This window comes from Salminus brasiliensis, chromosome 21 (genome assembly GCF_030463535.1).
Source record: "Salminus brasiliensis chromosome 21, fSalBra1.hap2, whole genome shotgun sequence".
Lineage (NCBI taxonomy): Eukaryota > Metazoa > Chordata > Actinopteri > Characiformes > Bryconidae > Salminus > Salminus brasiliensis.
In genome coordinates, this window is record NC_132898.1 from 6,008,920 (window position 1) to 6,031,179 (window position 22,260).

The following is a 22,260-nucleotide window of genomic DNA, read 5'->3' on the forward strand; positions in this document are numbered from 1 at the left end:
AGAATAATTGAGTTTCTGATGAATTAACTGTTTATCAACTGTAAAGTTTTAACATTAGACCTGCTGTTAGTGATCATAATTAGTCAGTGCTTGGTATGAAGACCAAAAAAACCCTAAACCCAATTTTACAGGTGCAGGGGAGGCGCAGTGATGTCATTTTACATGTCGTCTGTCCAATGTATGACCGATTCACATGGGATAAGAAATCTCAGCATTAGTGACTGGTGGCTACTCGATTCACGCACCTTTTTTCACCGAATGTATCCTTGGCTATATTTATATGTAATATTTAGCATTTTAATTGAATAGGTTATATTTTATATATTTTATTAATATAACCAAGGCTCATTTTACAGAAGGGAAAGACGCCTGGTGTGCTGCCACCCACACCATATCCTGCTTTGTGCAGTCTTAAATTCATTTTCATGATAAAAGGTTTTTCTTGAGTAAATCATACATCAACATCTGAGCTTACTGTTCATATTTGCTTCAGTGTTTTAAAAAGTGTGTAATTAAAAATGCGAAGAATGCAAAAAAAAGAAAAAAATACATACAATCCATACATTTCTTAACCTGATATAATATTCAAAATATAATACCTACTAGTTTATTTAAGCAGCTTTTAGCATTTTTGGCAAGGTTGCACAAATCGGCATAACACTGGAATCTCCATTATAAATTGCCTGCCTAATGACTGATGTCAGAAACAATAAGGAAATAATTACCTCCCCATGCAAAACCATGCAAAATAATCCCTTCTGAATAGAGTTTTAGTTTATCATCTATCAACTCACAATGTGACCATGAGCTCTAGATATATCTTTGAATGTGGTTATTTATTAATTTAATTCATTTAAATAAGCTAATCATGAGACAGAAATTTCATTGATTGTTTTATTTCGCCATTTCATGATTAAAATACATTCAATGAACTGCTTTTTGTTTCAGTACTAAAACACTCAATGCCTTCACAGAAGGAAACAATAAAAAGCACTATGAAGTGAAACAGGCTTCAGAATATCAATATGACATTAATTAATTAAGGAAAACAAAATCCTTTCAATAAAGGTAAATACATTGTTCTTCACTGAAGAATGGGTCTAAGATTCGAAGCAATGATACATTGCTATTGTCAAGTGCTCTTGATGCACATTTACAGACATAAAAGAAATAATGTGATACACATGAAAGCTTATTATAAGCTAAATCTTGGACAGGAGTAAAATTTACCCAATAGAAGCAATTCAGCGATCAGACCAATGTGGTCAATAGTCTTCACCAGAGAGACAGTCTGGAATTCCCAGAAATAAACAGTATGAGACAATTCCTTAAAACAGAAATATACTCTGCTATAAAACATTCTTTAAAAATAAAGAATTTACAATCTTCACATTCAGAAGAATTTCTAAAATTGACACTTTCTCAAAACAGAAAGGTATGCACTCATGGCCATGAGGCCATAAGGAAATGCGAGGTATTCTTCTGCTCATGCAGAATATAAGCAAGAACTTGGTTTGCTGGTTTTAAGACTTCTTAAGAACTTTGTGTTCTACCAGGGCCTCCAGAGGGCGCCCTTGACCAGACTCTTCTCTTGGCTGATGGTCTGCTGGTCTTGAGGGAGAACACTTTCCCTCCATTTCTTGTCTGTTGAGGGCTGCAGGTTCTGGAAGTGGTACAGCAGTTTTCTCTGAGAGTGTGTCTTCACCTCATCTTTGGACAAGAAGTTCACAATCTCATGGACACATTTGGAGAAGCCTTGATTGACAGCTGCAGAGCTGGAGGAGACTGCAGACTGTTGTCGTCTCAGGACGCTCACAGTCATCTCCAGGATATCTGCTTTCTCCAGCTTGGAGTCGGGCTGCTGGTTGAGGAACTCTGAAGCCAGGAGAGTCTTGAGCTGCTCAATGCTGCTGTTGATGCGATCTCTGCGCATCTTCTCCACCACTGGCTTTCTCAACTGCAGATACAGAAGGAGAACATGGTTAGTGAACTGGACCCAAACTAGTGATGATCATTAATGGAGAAGATTAAGAATGGTCATTTTTTTGTATTTTATGAGGTTCTCAATTTACCTTGTTGTTCAGAGATAGGAGCTCCTTTGAGATGGTCGGTGCTGGTGTGATTGCAGGAGCCATGTCTGTAGATCTCAGTGCTGTAGATCTCTGTGTGTAGAGTGAGTCTGATCTGCACTGGCTGAGTCTCCTCCATTTATACTCCCAAATCTCCATATGAATGTGTGGGTCTTGGGCTCGCTGGAGGTTCTCACAGGTTGTAGCCAATGACAGAGCTCAGATAAACAATGAGGAATGTTGGGCTGCCACATGCTTAGTGACCTTCTAGCTGGGGACAATGACCAAGTCTCAGGGGAGCAGGTGGAGGGGTGGGGGTGATGGAGAATGGCTCAGAGCACTGTGTGAATCTGGGAAAGTGGTGACCCTGTAAAGAGAGCAGATCTACTGCCTGATGCTGGGATCAATGACACTGACAGAGCACACGCTCATCATTGCAGTACACGTGTGGAGCACACCTAAAATCTTCAGTGATCTTGTCATCTTCCATTAGGCAAGAATTTAGGCTTATTAGAAAGAAATTAGAAATGACGTCAACCGACATGAACATTTACCCGACTTATTCCAGAAATTGAATAAATTAAAATACTGTATAAATTTCAAATACGACATACACTTGTCCAAATGTTTGTGGACATCCCTTTTATGAAAGACATTCAGCTAATTTAAGTTGCACCCATTGATGATACATTTTTTCGAATGCACACACACTCCGCTTGTCTAGTCCCTGTAGACAAGTACTGCCAATAGACAGAATAGGATTCTCTGGAGCAAACATGAACCTATTGACTCCATGCCCAATGCCAGGTGTGGGCTAGAGTGTATACACACTTTTGGGACGGGGAGATGGGGAATTGGGGATGAGGTGGGGTGGTGATGCTGACCACGCTAATGTTCTTTTCGCCACATGCAATCAAATTCTCACAGCAATACTCTTCCAAAATCTATGAATGAGCAGGTGTCCCAATACCCGATAAATGCATATGTGGGTTAATGCCAGTTGTCATGAAAGGCTTATGTAGGTCTCTTGTGTCCTTCAGTAAACCCTGGAGATCTGAGGTTCCAGCAGTGGCATCGTGATACATCAAGTGGTTCTATGTGTGTTCATTTCATGACGTATCCCAAAGGTAAGAGCTCCTGAACCAATGGTCCAGATGTAGCAGATGTGTCTTGTCTTTGTCAGGCAGTGTGAGTAGAGTGTGTCTGAGTTTCCCACACTGAGTCTTCTGTGCTGAGATCAATGGAAGACAAAAGCTGGAGAGGCCTGAATGGGCTGTTAGTGCTGGTTAAAGACTGTGTTGTATTGTCGGCAGAGCCTGACATCACTCACCGTCTGGAGAGGAAAGTCTTAACTAGTTGCTGGAATAACACCAGTGTTATTCCACCCCATTTAAACGACACCAGTTTCTAAATACTGCACTGTGGGAATAGTATGCTTATTATTTTAGAATTAAGATTTTAAAAAATGTCGAATTTAGCACATTTACAAAGCACCTTGTACTGTATTAAGGACTGATTTACTTTTACATTCAAGTGACAAAGCTGAGTTACACATATTCATGGATTCCGGTGGTTCAGGTGACATGTCATGGCGAGACATGCCAGCCAAAGGAGGGTCTGGCTCTTTGTGTCTCTGTATGTTTCTCAAACGCTTAGGGGTCTGCTGGGGTTTAGGATGCTAATGACATTAAGAACTGTGATTCTGCTCTCCTGAGCTTTCCCACACTCTGCCCATTGAGAGCGGGTGCTGGACAAAAGAAGTGTGCCCATTCAGATGCTAATTATTCTGTGGCAGTTCCCAACAAGCTTGTTGAAAAGTCGCTGGTTATGCATGAGGTAAACACTGAAAATGAGGCGAACTGGACTCAATATTCAGACAATTGTCAGGAATTTCTGAGCGACTTTCCCACAGACAGTGAATTTGAGGCTAAATCCATTCTTGCAGCACTAAAAAGCTCTTAATAAGCATGGGCCAGAACTTAGAGAAAATCTAAGTATAGTACAGTTACATTTGATGTTTAATGTAATGGTGAAGTACAGTACTGCATTTTATGATTGAGACTATGCCCCTCCTCCTGATCCCTTGGTGGCTTAACTCTATTGTCTCTGAAGTCCCTGAGAGTTTCCCACAAACTCTTCATTCACTGCTTTCAATTAATAAACAATACAAGTGTGTCTGATTTGCTTACCTCGCTGGCGTCTTGTTCTACCTTCTGCTAATCTGGCCGGTAAACGCTTTTTAAAGCTATTTTAAAAGACCAGCAATAATTAAAAGACATAATCAATGAGAACGGTAATAAAATGATATGTCAATACTTGAGTATTTCCTCTATGAGATGATTTAATTAAACTCTACACTGAAACATGTTTAATTTACAAGATTAAATTGTGACTAGTGGTTTAAAATAACAAAGTTCATTAGTTTTAAAGAGAATACAACACATAATTATGAATTGCAACCACTTGCCATGCTCAAATAATTTAAATTGAACATGTCAGGCATCTCATTTGTTCAGAGTAAGGCAGGTAAACACTGAAAAAATATGTTTGATGCACCTGCACAAATTATTTTAGTTTTTTCTCCTACTTGTACTCATTTTCTATGCACCCTGTCCTGTGTTTTGTCTATTGTCCTTGCACTATTGTATGTCCTACCTATTCTGCACTGGAGACTTAGCCTAACAGTGTTTCGCTGTACTGCACAAGCCTGTGTTAGTGTAATGACAATAACATTGAATTTAATTTAATTAAATATATTCAGTTTCCTAACTGAACTAGGAAGGTGCATTTCCTGAAGAAAACACAGAATATTTGCATAGCTTAAGTGCTTCCCACTTCCAGACAGTTGTTAGGCTGTGGCTACGTGGCCACTGGGGTGAAACTGGGTGAAACCTTTGCTGAGTGGTTGATGTGGTATTCCTGGTGTTGCTATGCAGTTGCTATGGCATTTCAGGTGGTGTCTAGGGCTCTAGTGTTGGTAAGATGGCTAGATGTTTGCTATGGTAAATCAGGTTGTTGCCAGGGGCAGTTGCTAAAGTATTATAGATAGTTGCTAAGACATTGTTAAAAGGGTGTTATAGTATTTCTAAGGTGTCTCTTGGTGGTTGCTATGTTACTTCAGGTGGTTGATGTGGTATTCCTGGTGCTTGCTAGAGTGTTGCTATGCAGTTGCTATGGCATTTCAGGTGGTGTCTAAGGCTCTAGTGTTGGTAAGATGGCTAGATGTTTGCTATGGTAAATCAGGTTGTTGCCAGGGGCAGTTGCTAAAGTATTATAGATAGTTGCTAAGACATTGTTAAAAGGGTGTTATAGTACTTCTAAGTTGTTTCTTGGTGGTTGCTATGTTACTTCAGGTGGTTGATGTGGTATTCCTGGTGCTTGCTAGAGTGTTGCTATGCAGTTGCTATGGCATTTCAGGTGGTGTCTAGGGCTCTAGTGTTGGTAAGATGGCTAGATGTTTGCTATGGTAAATCAGGTTGTTGCCAGGGCAGTTGCTAAAGTATTATAGATAGTTGCTAAGACATTGTTAAAAGGGTGTTATAGTATTTCTAAGGTGTCTCTTGGTGGTTGCTATGTTACTTCAGGTTCCCCAGGTTGTTGCTAAAGCGTTGTTAAGTATTTCTTATTTGGTTAAACTAAAAAAAAACATTGTTTACAGTGTAATTGTGTCATTTTAACATTACATTACAGCACCGATTGGGACGTTCCTTTATAAAAGAACCCTACTACAGGTTATAGAGTACATTTACTCCACATTTTGATTTTATGAAAAACAGAATCCACAAGAAAATTGATTATATTTCACATTTTTTATACTTTTTTAAGTATATCAAGTATATGGGTGATAACATATCACAACAGTTGCTTGAAGGAGTTTTCAAGACACATGGCACTCGAAAGAGCAGAGTTTCAACAACATTTACAGTCTTTACAAAAGACAAACCAAAATACCCCCAACAGGAGACAAATATGCCAAATATGAGGTAAATATTTCTCAAAGGAAATAAATATTATTTCTCAACAGATACCATTGAACAGAACGTGTTACACAGACAGCAGTGCAACATATGTACAGAATGGACCTTGAGCAAGGTGTAAATCTGTAATAATAATCCAAACAAATGGACCAATACAGTATAATATCATATTGATAAATTATTTTTAAAATTCTGTTTAAAAAAAACAAAAATGTAGAAGATAAGGATTAGGGATCCTGTCTCAAAATGTGATTACCTTCTTAGAAGGTGTATAAGTAGATGTTCTAGTCAAACCTTATATAATAATAAACCTTTATAACAATAAACCTTATATAATAAGGTAAGTGATTATTTACAAATAGAAGAACCTGGGCAAAACATGCTCCAAATTTTGGAAAATCAAAAAGTTGATCTTAGAGTAACGTCTAATTTAGACTTGACATTTGAAAAAGGCCTAAGACGTTTAAAGGCTTTTCAGCGTATTTTGCAATACATACAATTCTTCCAAAAATGGAAACAGCTTCTAAAAGTTTGGTTCAAAACCAGCAAAACAAATAAAGTCATGTAAGTTGGCCATGTCTAACATAGACTTCTATCGCAGAGGTTCTGGACAGAACTACCAGGGCCTCCAGAGGGCGCTCTTGACCAGAGACTTCTCGTCCTTGAAGGTCTGCTGAACTGAGGTGCTCAGCCGAGGCTGGACACATTCCAAGCTGTTCTTGCCAGCAGAGGGCTGCAGGTTCTGGAAGTGGTACAGCAGTTTTCTCTGAGAGTGTGTCTTCACCTCATCTTTGGACAAGAAGTTCACAATCTCATGGACACATCTGGAGAAGCCTTGATTGACAGCTGCAGAGCTGGAGGAGACTGCAGACTGTTGTCGTCTCAGGACGCTCACAGTCATCTCCAGGATATCTGCTTTCTCCAGCTTGGAGTCGGGCTGCTGGTTGAGGAACTCTGGAGCCAGGAGAGTCTTGAGCTGCTCAATGCTGCTGTTGATGCGATCTCTGCGCATCTTCTCCACCACTGGCTTTCTCAACTGCAGATACAGAAGGAGAACATGGTTAGTGATCTGGACCCAAACTAGTGATGATTAGTAATGGAGAAGATCAAGACCGGTCATTTTTCTGTATTTTATGAGGTTCTCAATTTACCTTGTTGTTCAGAGGTAGGAGCTCCTTTGAGATGGTCGGTGCTGAAGTGATTGCAGGAGCCATGTCTGTAGATCTCAGTGCTGTAGATCTCTGTGTGTAGAATGAGTCTGATCTGCACTGGCTGAGTCTCTTCTATTTATACTGCCAAATCTCCATATGAATGTGTGGGTCTTGGGCTCGCTGGAGGTTCTCACACTTTGTAGCCAATGGTAGAGCTTCAACAGACAATGAGGAATGTTGGGCTGCCACATGCTCAGTGATCTTCTAGCTGGGGACAATGTCCTTGTCTCAGGGGGGCAGGTGGAGGGGTGGGGGTGATGGAGAGCGGATCAGAGCACTGTGTGAATCTGGGAAAGTGGTGACCCTGTAAAGAGAGCAGATCTGATGCCTGATCAAAGTCACAAACTGTGCACATGCCCATCATATCAGTACACAAGCATAGGGGATAGCAAATGTTGTTGTAGAATTTCCTGATATCTGAAGCCAGTATAATCCATAAAATGGTAAAAAAAAAAAAAAAATACATTATCATTATGATGATGATGATGATGAAGAATAATTTGTTACGGGTTTATTTAATTGCAATTATTCTAATTACTACATATATATAATTTACATTTTTTATTTAATTAATTATATTTACATATACTACTTAAAATATAAATGAAAATAATTTATTTAAATTACGGTTACAATTATTTTGTATAATAATAACATGTTTTTATTTTTTATTAACATAATTCATACAACTTCAAATATTTTATGGTTAAAATCCTATATTAAAGTGCCATTAAATGTAGCATAAATGTACATTTATGCTTGATAGCTTTGAACCCGTCACCAGCGAAATTACAGTATAGCACAATTAAAGTACAAATGACTTTATTTTATTATTATTTTTAAATGATATATATTATCTTATTATAGTATTATTTGGAGCTTGTGCACAATCCAACATCTCTATAGTGCTAGAAAAGAGCGACCATGAACAAGTGCGGCAAGTATGGTTAATTGCTTACATAAACACACTGACATAATGACTAGCAAAGCTGTGACTCTGCTTTCCTAAGCGTTCCCACACTCGGCCCACTGAAAAGGCTTTGAATGATCAATGGAAGTGTGCCTTCTTAAATGCTAATCACCCCCACACACAGCTGGTCAACACACCCTCTGGGGTAAAGGCTTTTCAGATAACTATCGCTGACCCTTCTAAATAGTGTGCTACATACAGACTTTCCCAGCTAACTTTACCCTTTGGAGCAGAACCAGCGGTTATTTATAAGTCAGTCAAACTTCAAGCATCCATACACTTTTAAAAATGAAGGTGCTTCAAAGGGTTCTTTGAGTGATGCCATAGATGAATCACTTTGTAGCAGAACCCTTTATAGCACCTTTATTTTTAGGAGTGCAGAACTTCAGAGACGTATGTACCACACACTGTACAGAGAGCTGATTAAACAGACGGCATATTGAGTACTGGACTGGAGTACTGGATTTGGGGGCTGCTGATTATAGCAACTGATAAGTGATAATTGATCAACTAAACTGAAGCTGATGAATCACTAATGTATGGTTAGTGGTTTCCAGGGGTACTGCCAGGGATTTTGGGCCCCATAAAAAGATATTACACTGAGCCCCACAACTCTAACGATTCTGCCAAAATACACAATTAATAATTAATTAATTATTAATTAACTCCCACACCATACAGCACCTTTGATGGGTTCTTTTAGGCTCTGCATGTAATGGACTGGACACCTATTTCACTGTTTTTCTTTTATTAAGCCAAATGTGCAAAGTAAAAAATTCAAAGAAATACCAATTTTTGTTATACTATATATTCAAGTTTTGCTTTTTATGAGCCATTCCATCCCTGGTTTGGATCATGTGTAATAACAACGTATATACTTGTATAAAATTTAATAACTTAAGATGAGAGTACCTGGGAAAGGCCTTTCTAGAGGCTGGACTTGCAGGTATAGCCCAGCTGTTAACCTGCCTTGTCTTTTCTGAACAAAACTAAACACACTGGTCCTTGGTGTTGGCAAGAGGTGACCTTTCAGATGGTTAAGATGAAATGGCTTTCCAGAATTACTGCAGAATTGTTTAATTAAAGAAATCTTCCCATAGAGTATATCTCGTAGGTGAGAGGTCAAGCTAACCAAGCTAAAAGCAACACTATATATTTACCAAAGGTGCCAAGAAATCCAGAAGGCACTATTTAATGTTTACTTCCTCTTACTCCCTGCAGTGCAGCTGGGGCTGTCACTGGAACCAGATAATCATGGACAGACATGTCGTGTGAAATAAAATTTATTTCATAAGAAGAAATGCATGCGTTACACATTGAACTGATTCCAAACAAAAATCAACAAAATCAAGTCTCGTTAAAATGATACATTGTATCTTTAAGGGTTCATTAAACATGCTCTCAGGGTGAGCCATCACGTCCTCCAGCAGACATCATGCTCATCGGTTCATAATTTCTACCACAGCTCAACAGCTTCTCTCAACGAGAAGAAAAACGATTTATTCTATTTTATAAAACATAAGCAGATGCATAAACCGCATCCTCAAGTTTACTGCAGTGTCTCCACCTGACTGTACAAGTGCATCTGTGGGACATATCTGCACAATATCTAGGCTCTTGGAATGTCCGTAGTGAAAGTGCCAGCAAGGTGCTATTCAAGGTAGTTCAGAGGCAGTTCAGAAAGTCTCCTCAAGAGCAAACCTCCTCAACGCTTAAAAGCCTCACTGCTGACAAAACAATGGCGTCACGTCCTCGGTAGGGGAGGGACATAGTCGTAGAATGTCCCGGGTACACCTTGAGTAGCCGTTGTGGAAGACCACTGCCTTCTTCATGGCGAAGAAGGAAACCGTCTTCTCCAGAAGATCTGAAGCAGGGATTCCATTATGGAGGTGCTCCTCAAGGGTTGACTTCAGTTTCTCCACTTTGCTGAAGCATTTCCTCTCCAAGCTGTGGAGTTTACACCTGGAGAAAAAAACAAAAACAGAGGAGCATACATCAGTGTCCTGCTCACAAATACACTGAAGCATCATCAATAAACCAAATTCTAATTTTACAAATGAAAGAACTGGATATATTGAAGTACCTGGCATGCTGAATGTTGTCCTGAGGAGCGATGTCCATGTAGGCAGGCATGTTTGATAGCAAGGTTAAGTTTTCTCTTGGTTTCTTGTAAAAAAAAATGGATTTTTGCTCTCGAGCAAAAGCTAGTGCTGGCCTTGAGTGCTGTTTGCTGAAGCTGGGGTAGGTTCTTCTAGCTCTTCTCCTGCAGGCCTGGCTCTCTGCTGGGTTGAATTTGAATCTGGCTGATGTCTTCTAATCCGGCTCATACTTATATGGAACTCCATCCAAGTTCGACCAATCAGAAGCACAGATCACAAGACAATAGTCTGCTCATAGTTCTCTAGTCAGTGGGGCTCTAATGGGACACTTCACTGGACAGGTGGGGCGTTCTCCTCTGTGCCATCTGGCAGTAGGGTCAGCCTTTCTTTTTGGTGGGAAAATGTCTGGGGGCATGAGCATCCAAGATTTGCAGAGTTCCCACACTATGATTAGCAATACTAGTTTAGATGTGTACACTAATGTCAGAAGAGTTTAAAACTTGGAAATCAGTGTTTAAAATAATCTTTTAATAAAAGATTTTTTTCATTTAACGTTAATTTCATTTAAGTTTAAGGCATTTTGTTAAAAATGTGAAGATGCATACAGAAAGAAGAGCAGAGCTGTAGATTATTCTAAAATGTCTTAGATTAAGAGTTTTTCTGTGCAAAATTTATGTTATTTGTTTTATATTAATCCCTTTTTTGTAAATAAATAGGAATTATAGGAAGTAAAATGTTAATTAAAGTTTTGCATCCTGTCAATAATTATTTACACAAAAAAACCCAAAATCTTTTGTTTTTTTGTTTAAAATAATAATTAATATGTTTTTCATTTTTATTTATTCATTAAATGTAGTGCTTAGTCATTCGTAGAATAATATTCAGCACCTTTTATCATTCTGGTTGCATCAATTTGTTTAAAAAATAATAAAAACATTTCTAAATGAAGTTTAGTGTATTATGTTAATGTTTAACTGCATATTTAGAATATAGGCTATAATTAATAAATAATATTTCATAAATTATATAATATATAATATAATTATATAATTATAATATATATATATATATATATATAGAGAGAGAGAGAGAGAGAGAGAGCACTTAAAAATGGAATAGAGCCGATGTGGGTCCAGTCCAGTAGCTGGACGTTTCAGAGAGCGGACACACTTCTATTGTGTGGGTGATTTAATGAGATGAATACAGAAGTGTGGGAAGCCGTGTGTCTCTGTGGCTCCCAGCTCTCAGCAGAAGGGTGAGTGACTGGGAGCATGCTCGGCTTACCACTGGTAGACAGTTGTGTGTGTGTGCTGGAGTGTAAGAAACATAAGCCTGGGAACAGAACAGGTAGCATACGGAGACCTTTTGACTAGATAATATTATTTACAGAGCTCTAGTTGGAAAACTAAATTGCAGACAGATTGTAAAAATGCTACACTATATGGACAAAAAAATGGATACACCTGTTCATTCATTGTTTCTTCCTAAAGTGCGAGTATTAAAAGAGTGTATCCTGCTAACTGTCTCTACTGTCCAGGGAAGAATGTTTTCTACTAGATTTTGGAGCATTGCTGTGAGGATTGGATTGGATTCAATTAAGTGATAAGAGCGTTAGTAAGGTCAGGATGGTAGATGATCACCACCCCACCTCATCCCCACCTTTTCCCCAACTCATCCAAAAAGTACTGGAAGGAGCACTAACCATCATTCCAGAGAACACAGTTCCACTGCTTCACAGCTCAATGCTCTACATGGACTAGACAATCTGTGTGCACTTGCACATCTGGCGGCAAAAAGCCTTCTTTCCTAAATGCCATAGAAGAGCCATGTTTGGTTTTCTAAGAACACCTAATTTGGTGGTTGTGGGTTGATGGATTCTTTTGGAAATTAGATGCATACGTGTGAAGAATCATTGTGAAGTTGTAAGGACCATATATAAGAATCATGTAAAGGTTCTAGGAGGAACCCTTAAATTGGTAAACAACCTCAGAGACTGAACACACCTGGGTTTACCGTTTAGATGCCCCAGAAAGTCTTCATTATCTACATCAGGTGTGAAACAAGATTCTGACAACAATCTCAGGTGTGTTAGGGTTGAAGATTAACTTGGCAAGGTGGTTCATCTCCAACAGATGGGCATACCTATAATTTTTTTTTTTTTAAATATTGGACACATCATCTACATTTGAGATGATTGCGTTTACCAATAAAAGGGACATTCTTTTATTGCTTTCAATTAAAGTCATGAAAAGATAACAGATGACATCAGAGATGGTGCTTTGGCATTCGGGTAAAGTCAACTTAATTTTTGATGGAATTGTAGACAGTTTGGTTTAATATGTAACTGAGTGTTAAATCCAACCAAGAAAGATGGTAACAATTTGGAGATCTACATCTAAGTATCAAGCACTATGACTATTTGCACACCTGTACAGATGTTCTATATCTTTCTGTAAATATTCAGGTCATCTGTCACTTTCTACATATAATATTTTTCAACTAAATCTGTTTCATATCTCTCAGCTTCTTCAGCTCGTTACCCTTAGTACTTTTTACTTTACTTTTTTTAATTTATCCCCTATCCTATTTATTGTTTAGTGTAATTTTCCTTTAGTTTAATACTGTAAATAATCTGTGTTCTGTGTTTTTGTTACTTGTCATACATGTTGCTCTCACCAAGACAAATTCCTTGTATGTGCAACATACTTGGTGAAATAAAGAGATTCTGATTCTGATTCTGAAGATGGCACGTGTGCACAGAGATCATGATCATGTGATCAACTATTAACCTAAAAATTAGGCAGCGGATGTGCTCTCTTCAAAGGGTCACCACTTTCCCAGATTCACACAGTCCCGCTCAATCAGTCCCACCCCTCCACCTGCTCCCCTGAGATATGGACATTGTCCCCAGGCAGAAGATCACTGAGCATGTGGCAGCACCATGCCCCTCATTGTTTATCCGAGCTCTACCATTGGCTACAAAGTGTGAGAACCTCCAGCGAGCCCAAGACCCACACATTCATATGGAGATTTGGGAGTATAAATAGAGGAGACTCAGCCAGTGCAGATCAGACTCACTCTACACACAGAGATCTTCAGCACTGAGATCTACAGACATGGCTCCTGCAATCACACCAGCACCGACCATCTCAAAGGAGCTCCTACCTCTGAACAACAAGGTAAATTGAGAACCTCATAAAATACAGAAAAATTACCATTCTTGATCTTCTCCATTAATGATCATCACTAGTTTGGGTCCAGATCACTAACCATGTTCTCCTTCTGTATCTGCAGTTGAGAAAGCCAGTGGTGGAGAAGATGCGCAGAGATCGCATCAACAGCAGCATTGAGCAGCTCAAGACTCTCCTGGCTCCAGAGTTCCTAAACCAGGAGCCCGACTCCAAGCTGGAGAAAGCAGATATCCTGGAGATGACTGTGAGCGTCCTGAGACGTCAGCTGCTGCAGCAACAGCAGCAGTCTGCAGTCTCCACCAGCTCTGCAGCTGTCAATCAAGGTTTCTCCAGATGTGTCCATGAGGTTGTCCACTTCCTGTCAAAAGATGAGGTGAAGACACACTCTCAGAGGAAACTGCTGAACCACTTCCAGAACCTGCAGCCCTCAACAGACAAGAAATGGAGGGAAAGTGTTCTCCCTCAAGACCAGCAGACCATCAGCCAAGAGAAGAGTTCAATGATGAGCGCCCTCTGGAGGCCCTGGTAGAAAGAAGTTCAAGTCCTAAAACCAGCAGACCATGATCCATGGACTGTAAATAAGTTTGCTTGAGCAGACGTATGAATCAGTTGTTGAAACGTAAAGTTTCATTATTGCTTTATGGCAATAAGTGTATACCTTTCTGTTTTGAGAAAGAAACAGTTTTATGAAAATTTTAAGAAAAATATTTCCTATGATTTTTTAAATTATGATTTATCTTTCTGTTTTAAGAAATGATATCATTCTTTTTACCTCTGGGAATCTCTTGTATTCAACAAGTATTTGTACTTTATACTGAAATGACTCTGTGAGTCAAGATTCGTTCAGTATGAAGGTGCTTGTAATATCTTCCACTATGTGGTTCTCTTGCTAACTATTCACAGTAAATTATACGGAAGAGAAAGTATGTGATCTTTGATTTTGTAAAAGACACTAATGAATTCAGCAAACTTTCCAAATGTTATTTACGACATTGCATCAATGTCTTTGTGTGTGCTGCGATGTTTGCAGTAATGACCTATAGAATTGAACTCATTGAGTTTTCAGATATCATAGACGACACTGCATCAGTGTTTTGGTGTGCCCTGCATTGTTTGTACTCATGTTCTTCCAAACATTGTTACGGTCTCACATTTGAGACACAATAAATCACATATATCCACTCATTTGTACTTGCCTGTTACTGGAATCTGCAAAAGAATATCATGTAGGTCTTTACAAAAGGCCGCAATCATATAAAAATAAATAAGAACATTTATTCCTCATCACTTTAGGTTCACCATACACTGTAGACAACTGTAGACCACTGCCAGTAGTGGGCAAACTGTGTCAAATTCAGTACAGATGCAAATATTGCACAAAAGGGAATTACAGAGCACTGAAAACGGTGAGGCCCACTGATAGAAGTAGAAGCACAATAGAAATTAACCTATGCATGGGATTAAACACCCACAGGCAGGGGTGTTTACCCAACAGGGTAAAGATGGAACCACATGTTCTAAACATGAAAATAATGTCATGTTACTAATGATAAAGTAGCAACAAATATAATAAGAAAACTTTCATTTGGGACTATTTTATCACACCGCAGCCTGCATATATCCCCCACCATGTAGAGATTTAAAAATATATATATTTTAGGCCACAATATTCCCACAAAACTATCATAATCAATGTCGCAAGATATTCAGACACAGTTCCTGTCAATACAGTTCTTAATTATTGAATTACTTTAGTTAACTCCCTCTCCTTTAACCACTATAGTTCCCAGAAAATTCAATTTTATTTTATGTCACAATTTTTTAAAACAATAAATTATATATGACTTTCATTTTGTATCTTTCATCGTTTTTAAATGTCTACCCTTCATTGTTCACAGCGGGTGGAAAGATACAGAATATAGTGAATAATTTAACTTTCAGTTGCCTGTATTTTTCTGCCTAATCCACCAGTGAACATTGATTTGATTGTATTTATGTAATTAATTGTCATAAATGAGACATTACTGTTATATAATGTATTGAACACTGATGCTGCAGATGTCTCACAAACTCAAATATGATTCACTTGGCTTTAAAGGGTTAAAAAAAAAGCATGTGAATATGAGCCCCCACTGATGACACCCTCAGTTTTTCTCCACGGCCTCCACAAAGCAGCTGTGGACCGTGGTGGTGATGTTTTTGTTGATCTGTGGCTCAGCTGACCCCGCAGCAGCGCCAGTCTTGACCTCTGGTGGACGCAGAAACACTTGACGGCCTGGGTGGCTCTGGGCTGCAGGCGCGCGTGCAGAGTCACGTGGTGCAAAGTTTCTTGTAAACAGTGGGAGAGGCGGCGCGCGGCGCGTAGTTTGAATTTGCGCGGGAAATCGAATTGTAGTTTGAATTTGCGCGGGAAATCGCTTTATTTCTGTGAAAACTCACAACAATTCCTAAAAAATGGGCATTTATAGGATCAAAAATTCATATTTTCCTCACATATCTGTGTAGTCTGTTTGAAACGAGTATTCGGGTGTAAGATGTTGACGTTTAATCGGTCTTTCCGGCTTTTCTGGACGAATAACTGAGGGGGAAGCATTGGGAAAAGAGCTAAAATTCATATATAGCTATAGCTACAGTAAACGGTTAACACTAGCTTAGCTAAGGTGAGCATAAAAACGTGTATTATTCACTTATTTGTACATTTTCTCCTGTTTTCACACGCATTTCTTTATTTTCAGTGCACAAAAGAAGAAACTGAAGCAGTCCTCCTGCCAAAACCAAACCAAAACAACGAGCTGAGGTGAGCAAACCGCCGCTAGGCTGTTTATACCCGAGAGAGCCGGCTCTCTAGCCCTGCTCCCACGCTGACGGGTAGGGCTAATTGAAGGGGGAACAAAAACATCAGTCTGCGCTTCTTCAGTTTGTCTTCAAACATGTTGGCTACTTCCTCTCCCACTGTGGGAAAACAGCGACACGGGCCACTAAAAGTGTGCCCAACACCTGCTCAGACGCCCTGCTGTGCTGACAAGATTGTCAAGTTTGTGGGAGGCAATAAAGTCTGGTAGCCACGCTTCAGAGACACCCTTTGATCCCACAGAAAACAGTAATGGTGTGGCTGAGGCTCTAAAAAACTGACTTGACTTTTTCCCAGCTTCTCAAGTGTCTCCCTCATTGCCTATAACAGAGTTTAGCTAGCTTGTATTTGGGCTACTGAAGACCAGGAGTAAAGCTAAAGTCAGTGAGTCTCAATTTCACACACCAGCTGGGTTTGTTTTGAGGAATTGAACTGTTCTGTCAAGGTAGAGTCTCGGTCTGTGTGCTAAAGGAGTACTGAATATATTAACATTAAAAGCAATTATAGATATCTGGGTTTTAATGCATTTCTTACATATTTAGAAAATATTCTCAGAAAAGACCAGTGTTTATTTTCTGAATCTTTGAGAATCTTGAGAAATATTTTGAAACCCAATCAGTTCAGCAAGATTATATGTATCCCACCGGTGTTTAATCCGTATTTCCACACATTAACTCTTGGGTTTGTTTGGTGAAATTAAATATATATATATATATTTCTCAAATATAAGGTGAACATAAAATCACAACATTGGTTAATCTGATTCTAGTTTTTCATTCTGAAGCAATGTTGCCATAAACAAATCTATTTGTCCATAAATTAAAGGCATAACTCTTAATAAACCTATCAGGCTGAGATATGAGTATGACATGGCTGATAAACTGATAAGCTGATTGGCTTGGCGCCACCAAAATAACAGTATTGGATTTCTAGCAGAAAGGTGAATGGTTTGATTAGATTTGTTGAGGACGCCTCACCCCCCTGGCCTCTGAGTGTGGGAAACCTAATCCTGCCTGGGACTCATGCCTTTTGTAATGCTAATGAGGGCCTATAAATACTGGAGAGGGATCCTCACTCCAGACCACATCTCACTGACTCTCCTGAGCGAAGCACCTCTCTCTTCTGCAAGAATGGCTCCTAGCTGCCTGCCTTCTGCTGACTACTCAAAGCTTTCCAACAAGGAAAAACATAAAGTAAGTATCTGCTTCATACACAAATTCTGCATTGCTTCTTCTGAATGTTAGCTTTGTGTTTTGTCACGTTCTCATGAAGCTGAATGGATTGCTTACGGACTTTCTCTTCTTCTTTTCAACAGCTAAGAAAACCAGCCGTGGAGAAAATGCGCAGAGATCGCATCAACAACTGCATCGAGCAGCTCAAAGTCATGCTGGAGAAGGAGTTCCACCAGCAAGACCCCAACACCAAGCTGGAGAAAGCTGACATTCTGGAAATGACCGTGGTCTTCCTGAAGCAACAGCTGCAGCCCCAGATCTCAGCGCCTGTGAAAGCCCACCATGATGGCTACTCTCAGTACTGGAGGGAGACTGTGAACTTCCTCTCAGCCAACTCCAAGTTGGACGTGACACTTCAGCATCTCAACCACCGCCAAGAACTGGCAAATGATCTCCATGTGTCTCCAGCTGCCTTCCAGACCAGCCAGGTTCTAGTCAAGAAAGAGACCAGCACCAGCAGAGCTGTCTGGAGGCCGTGGTAGAGACACTGAACAACCCAGAGACTTTCTTAAGTTGACCAGATGGTAGTTGTACCATCACTAAGTAGGAAATGTATTTTCCATGGCAGTGTTTTTTCATTTTGATGAAGTGATTGAAATGTGAGTTTCATGTGTACCCTGTGGGTAGATGAAGTTTATCAATTATTATGTGGAATTATTCTTCATATTGAAGAGCTAAAGGTCCTCTGATCTGTTATTTAACTCCAGTAGAGTTGGCGATAAAGCACCTTAGTTTTATTTCTTTATCAAATTATTTAAGTTTGTCATCTTTTATAAAAGATTTTATGATATATATATATATATTTTTTTTTATCCTCCTGAATATTATTAAATACACTGAATATAATCACTGTCTTGTTTTGGTCAACTCATTCTTATCTTCATGTTCATTTGTTGTTGTACCTCAGTACTTTCTCCATGGTGATTCTTAAACATAACGAATGCAGTTAAATTGTTCACATTTGTTGTTAATGAAAAAAACATTTACACGCCACCTTCAGTGACTAAGAACATGAGTTCATGAACTGCAGCTAGAGTTTTTTTGGGTTTTTTTTAGTTGAGCGTAGCAAGAAGACTCCAGTTAAACCACTGTTTTCCACTGTTCATGAGACATCTTTTGAACTATGTATTTTGAAGGATGGATAGTCACATGCAAGTGTGGATAATCCTTTTCAAATCACATGTTCATTGGTTTTCTACATGAAAATAAGGGAACAAATCCTTTACAGGAAAAAAAAACATCTAAGGTTGTATGCAAAAGTTTGGACACCCTTGGAAAACTACACTTTTTTTTTTTAATTAAGAAGTACTAAGTACAGCTTAGCTTAAAAGTTTTACAGCTTAAAGCTTTGTAGTTTATCAGACAAAACACAATATATTCTGCAAATCCAGATAGACAATTACTCTGTTTTTATAACAGCTTTTTTTTTTTTGACTAGGGTTCAGACCTTGCTTAACAAATCTCGACTTAGGTATGTCACCAGTGGTGCACCAATTGCGATTTCTGCTGAGTTAAGAAATAGTGGTTTAATAGAACTGTAGAGGTCAAGATAAGATTAAAAAGATCAAGAAATCTAGAAATAACTGCTCTTCTGATGCTATAAAGGTGAAGCCGAACCTCCATATCACTGCTAAGAACATGCAGGAAGGTTCAGTTGAGTCAAGGGTGGTGGTACACAGTTCCACTGAGCAGATTTGATTGTATAAACATTAGGATATCTTTGTGGATCTTCATATTTAAAATTAAAATTAATCACAAGCCCACAGTGAGGACAACCCTTAACCTTTTAAACACTAGGTTTACTATTCTGGTTTTAATCACAATGTAGAAACTACAATGAAATATTTGAGTTTAGCATATTTTATGGGGTCCTACAGGGTTCTATTTTAGGGTCTATGAAACTGAAGTTACTTTTGAGAGTATTGCAGTTATAGGGGCGAAGAACGGGTGTTCCTATGTACAGGGATTAAGGAGACCTTAAATTCAAGAAGTAAAAGGAAATGTATATTAGCTAATAAAATACAGTCATAAAACTCCAATGTCCTCCTCTCGTTTCTCTCCTACCCCTGTCTACACGTGTTCCTGAGTGTGTCTGTCACTGCACGAGACCAAGGCACACAGGTGAAGGAAGCATGAGCTCGTGTGAGAAAGAGTGTGTGGGGTGGTGTGTGCGGGTAGGGTGAGAAGGAGGGGGGGGTTAATGTCCCTGTTTGTACGCCAAAGCCCTTGATAATAGGCACTGTGTGCTGTCAGCTCCAGTTTCATCAGACAGCTGGTGAGCTGGATGGAAGCAGGGCCGCGCTGCTGGTCACATGTGTGGGTCCAGCTTCTCGCAGGATTTCCCACACTCTTCACAGAGTCTCCCCTTTCAGCACACGCACAAAGGAAGTGTGCCGCGCTAAATTATCCATTAGGCATGGTGGTGTGAATTCTGACCCTTCTCTTCCACACAACACCCCCCCACACACACACACCTCCGTCCATTCTCGGCCATCCCCCGGGAGCTAGCAAGCTATTTGCTGGTTAAATTCAACTTGTTGAAGAACTGTGTTAATGTGTGTTGAGCTGTGGAAGAGTTTTGGTCCAATGTCATGCATTCGTGACAGAAGTTTTTCAACAGCATCAAAAATATTCTGCACCATAAGGGGTAGTAGATATGTCTGGCTGGTGGTCCATACTGGAACCTCAGCAATGCATATTTCTGGAGAACAGCTATGTGTACCTGTAGAAATTTGGTCATATATTTTATTGCTGGTTAATGCAGTTCTGGTAGTAAACAAGCAAGCAAGCATGGCAATATATTAAATCATGTAGTAATCAATAAAGATGAGCAGTGCAATAAATAGTTATGTGGTCTGTCTGTCTGTTTTTCTTTTTTTATACATATTTGAAATCGCCACCTACTTACATTGCATTAAAATTCATACTTTTTGTATGTTTTGTTAAGACAGTAGGGATATACTGGACAGTGTAGGACAGTGAGACTAATGTTGGCCAAAGACATTAAATGTCAGTTTCTTGCATCTTTAGTTTTTTGCATTAGTAGTGGTGGCTCAGTGGTAAGGTTTTTGATGACAGGGTTGTGGGATCGATACCCAGCTTTGCTAAGCTGCCACTGTTGGGCCTTAGAGCAATGCCTCTAACCCTCTCCCTGGGATGCAGCGGAGGCTGCCCACTGCTCCATGCATGTGTGCTCACTGCCACACTATGAATTCTGCTAAATTGTAGTTGTCTTTGTCTTTTGCCTGTGAAACCAAGCTTTATATTCCTGGTCCGTACCAAAACCTCAGCCAGACCTATGTGAGAAGAACAGGTTTTTATACATTTTATGACATACTGTTAAAATGTGGTTTGTTCAAGCCTCAAACTTGCACAAAAGTATTGAATTTTAAATGAATGTCTGCTCTCTTCCCTATTTTTACAGTGTAGTGGAAGATGTGTTACTCAGAGCATCGGCACACTTCTCACACTGTCACACGTCCCCGGGGAGGTGATTTTACGACGGCTAGTCTTTGGTCTCACAGGACGTCAGCCAGCAGGATTAGAAGGTAGGCAAACACAACACACACACACACATAGTAAAGTATAACCACACACTGTGCAGCATGAGTTAGGTTGAATAAAACCCAAGATAAGTCATTCTATCATGTATCATTGTGTAGACGATGCAGCATGTAACATGCACTAGGACTGGGAAGTCATGAGCAGACTATTCTACATTTTTTGCGATACTTGTCCACATAAAAGTTTTGCTGTAAAACATTTTAAGACAGTGTCAGTAATTCATGCTACCGTGAACTAATATATATAGCAAAGTGCCTATTACAGCTGTCACTCAAAAAACTGGGTAAAATCATAACTGCCTTAGAACAACTTAGAAGTTGGAATAATTAGGATCTGGTAGTTGATCTTTTTAACATTTCAGGATGAAAAATCCTCCTAAATAATTTGGAATACAAAATTTTAAATCACTAAACGTTAAGATTTTTTTTTAGTTAAGTGACCTTTTTGAGAGATACAAGAAGATACAAGGTTTTTGTATGTACAGACTACATTTATGTCTATATGTAAATGTATGTTTATGTGAATTTTGTAAATGTGATATAGGTTCAAAAGTATCCAGATATCACTTCTAATTTCTTCTAATCAGATGCTAAGTGCACCAATTTCCACAGAAAAGCATTGGCAATAGAATTTAATAGATAATAGGCTTAATGCAGTGAAATCGCCTTGTTTTCTATGGTCGCCTACCACATACAGTACATCCTAACTCGGTTCAAAGATTCAAAGCGCCGACACACTTTTCACACCGTCACACGTTCAGGTGTGAACGTTCTTACACAACAGCATTTACAGTACATGGCATGTGCCTGTGCCGCGTTTATTACTGTGGGAAGTCTTTGGTCTCACTGGGTGTCAGGTAGTTGCAGTAGGAGATAGCACACCTCTCTCTCACACTCACTCCCTCAAACACCCTCCTACTAACCCCCACCGAGAGACACACTCCCCTTCCTGGAATCCCCCTCCTCCTTTCCTCCAGCGCAGGTTTGCCCCCAGGCTGGAGCCCATTGATGTTATCAAGTGTTACAAGCAGGCCTGTGATTGGATGATGAGTGTGGGAAAGCGGCGAGAGCCTCAGCCCCATGCTGTTAGATGTAGA

The 22,260-nt window shown here is 39.4% G+C and overlaps 5 protein-coding genes across 5 annotated transcripts; 2 read left to right on the forward strand and 3 right to left on the reverse strand.

The window, feature by feature from the left end:
* Positions 1 to 880: 880 nt before the first annotated feature.
* LOC140542999 (transcription factor HES-5-like) lies at positions 881 to 2,161 on the reverse strand. Its single transcript, XM_072665992.1, has 2 exons — positions 2,073 to 2,161; positions 881 to 1,957 (listed from the first exon to the last, which is right to left on the reverse strand). The coding sequence occupies exons 1-2, from the start codon at positions 2,133 to 2,135 to the stop codon at positions 1,550 to 1,552; spliced, it is 471 nt and encodes a 156-aa protein (XP_072522093.1). The 5' UTR covers positions 2,136 to 2,161; the 3' UTR covers positions 881 to 1,549.
* Positions 2,162 to 5,863: 3,702 nt separating this feature from the next.
* On the reverse strand, positions 5,864 to 7,284 carry LOC140542982 (transcription factor HES-5-like). The gene is made up of 2 exons (XM_072665959.1): positions 7,198 to 7,284; positions 5,864 to 7,082 (listed from the first exon to the last, which is right to left on the reverse strand). Exons 1-2 carry the CDS (start codon positions 7,258 to 7,260, stop codon positions 6,663 to 6,665), a joined length of 483 nt encoding a protein of 160 aa, XP_072522060.1. The 5' UTR covers positions 7,261 to 7,284; the 3' UTR covers positions 5,864 to 6,662.
* A 2,664-nt stretch (positions 7,285 to 9,948) lies between these two features.
* LOC140543395 (uncharacterized) lies at positions 9,949 to 10,360 on the reverse strand. The gene is made up of 2 exons (XM_072666516.1): positions 10,311 to 10,360; positions 9,949 to 10,189 (listed from the first exon to the last, which is right to left on the reverse strand). Exons 1-2 carry the CDS (start codon positions 10,358 to 10,360, stop codon positions 9,949 to 9,951), a joined length of 291 nt encoding a protein of 96 aa, XP_072522617.1.
* Positions 10,361 to 13,418: 3,058 nt separating this feature from the next.
* Positions 13,419 to 14,069, forward strand: LOC140543107 (transcription factor HES-5-like). Its single transcript, XM_072666127.1, has 2 exons — positions 13,419 to 13,505; positions 13,621 to 14,069. The coding sequence occupies exons 1-2, from the start codon at positions 13,443 to 13,445 to the stop codon at positions 14,044 to 14,046; spliced, it is 489 nt and encodes a 162-aa protein (XP_072522228.1). The 5' UTR covers positions 13,419 to 13,442; the 3' UTR covers positions 14,047 to 14,069.
* A 3,398-nt stretch (positions 14,070 to 17,467) lies between these two features.
* Positions 17,468 to 18,403, forward strand: LOC140543181 (transcription factor HES-5-like). Its single transcript, XM_072666213.1, has 2 exons — positions 17,468 to 17,561; positions 17,684 to 18,403. The coding sequence occupies exons 1-2, from the start codon at positions 17,499 to 17,501 to the stop codon at positions 18,080 to 18,082; spliced, it is 462 nt and encodes a 153-aa protein (XP_072522314.1). The 5' UTR covers positions 17,468 to 17,498; the 3' UTR covers positions 18,083 to 18,403.
* Positions 18,404 to 22,260: the final 3,857 nt, after the last annotated feature.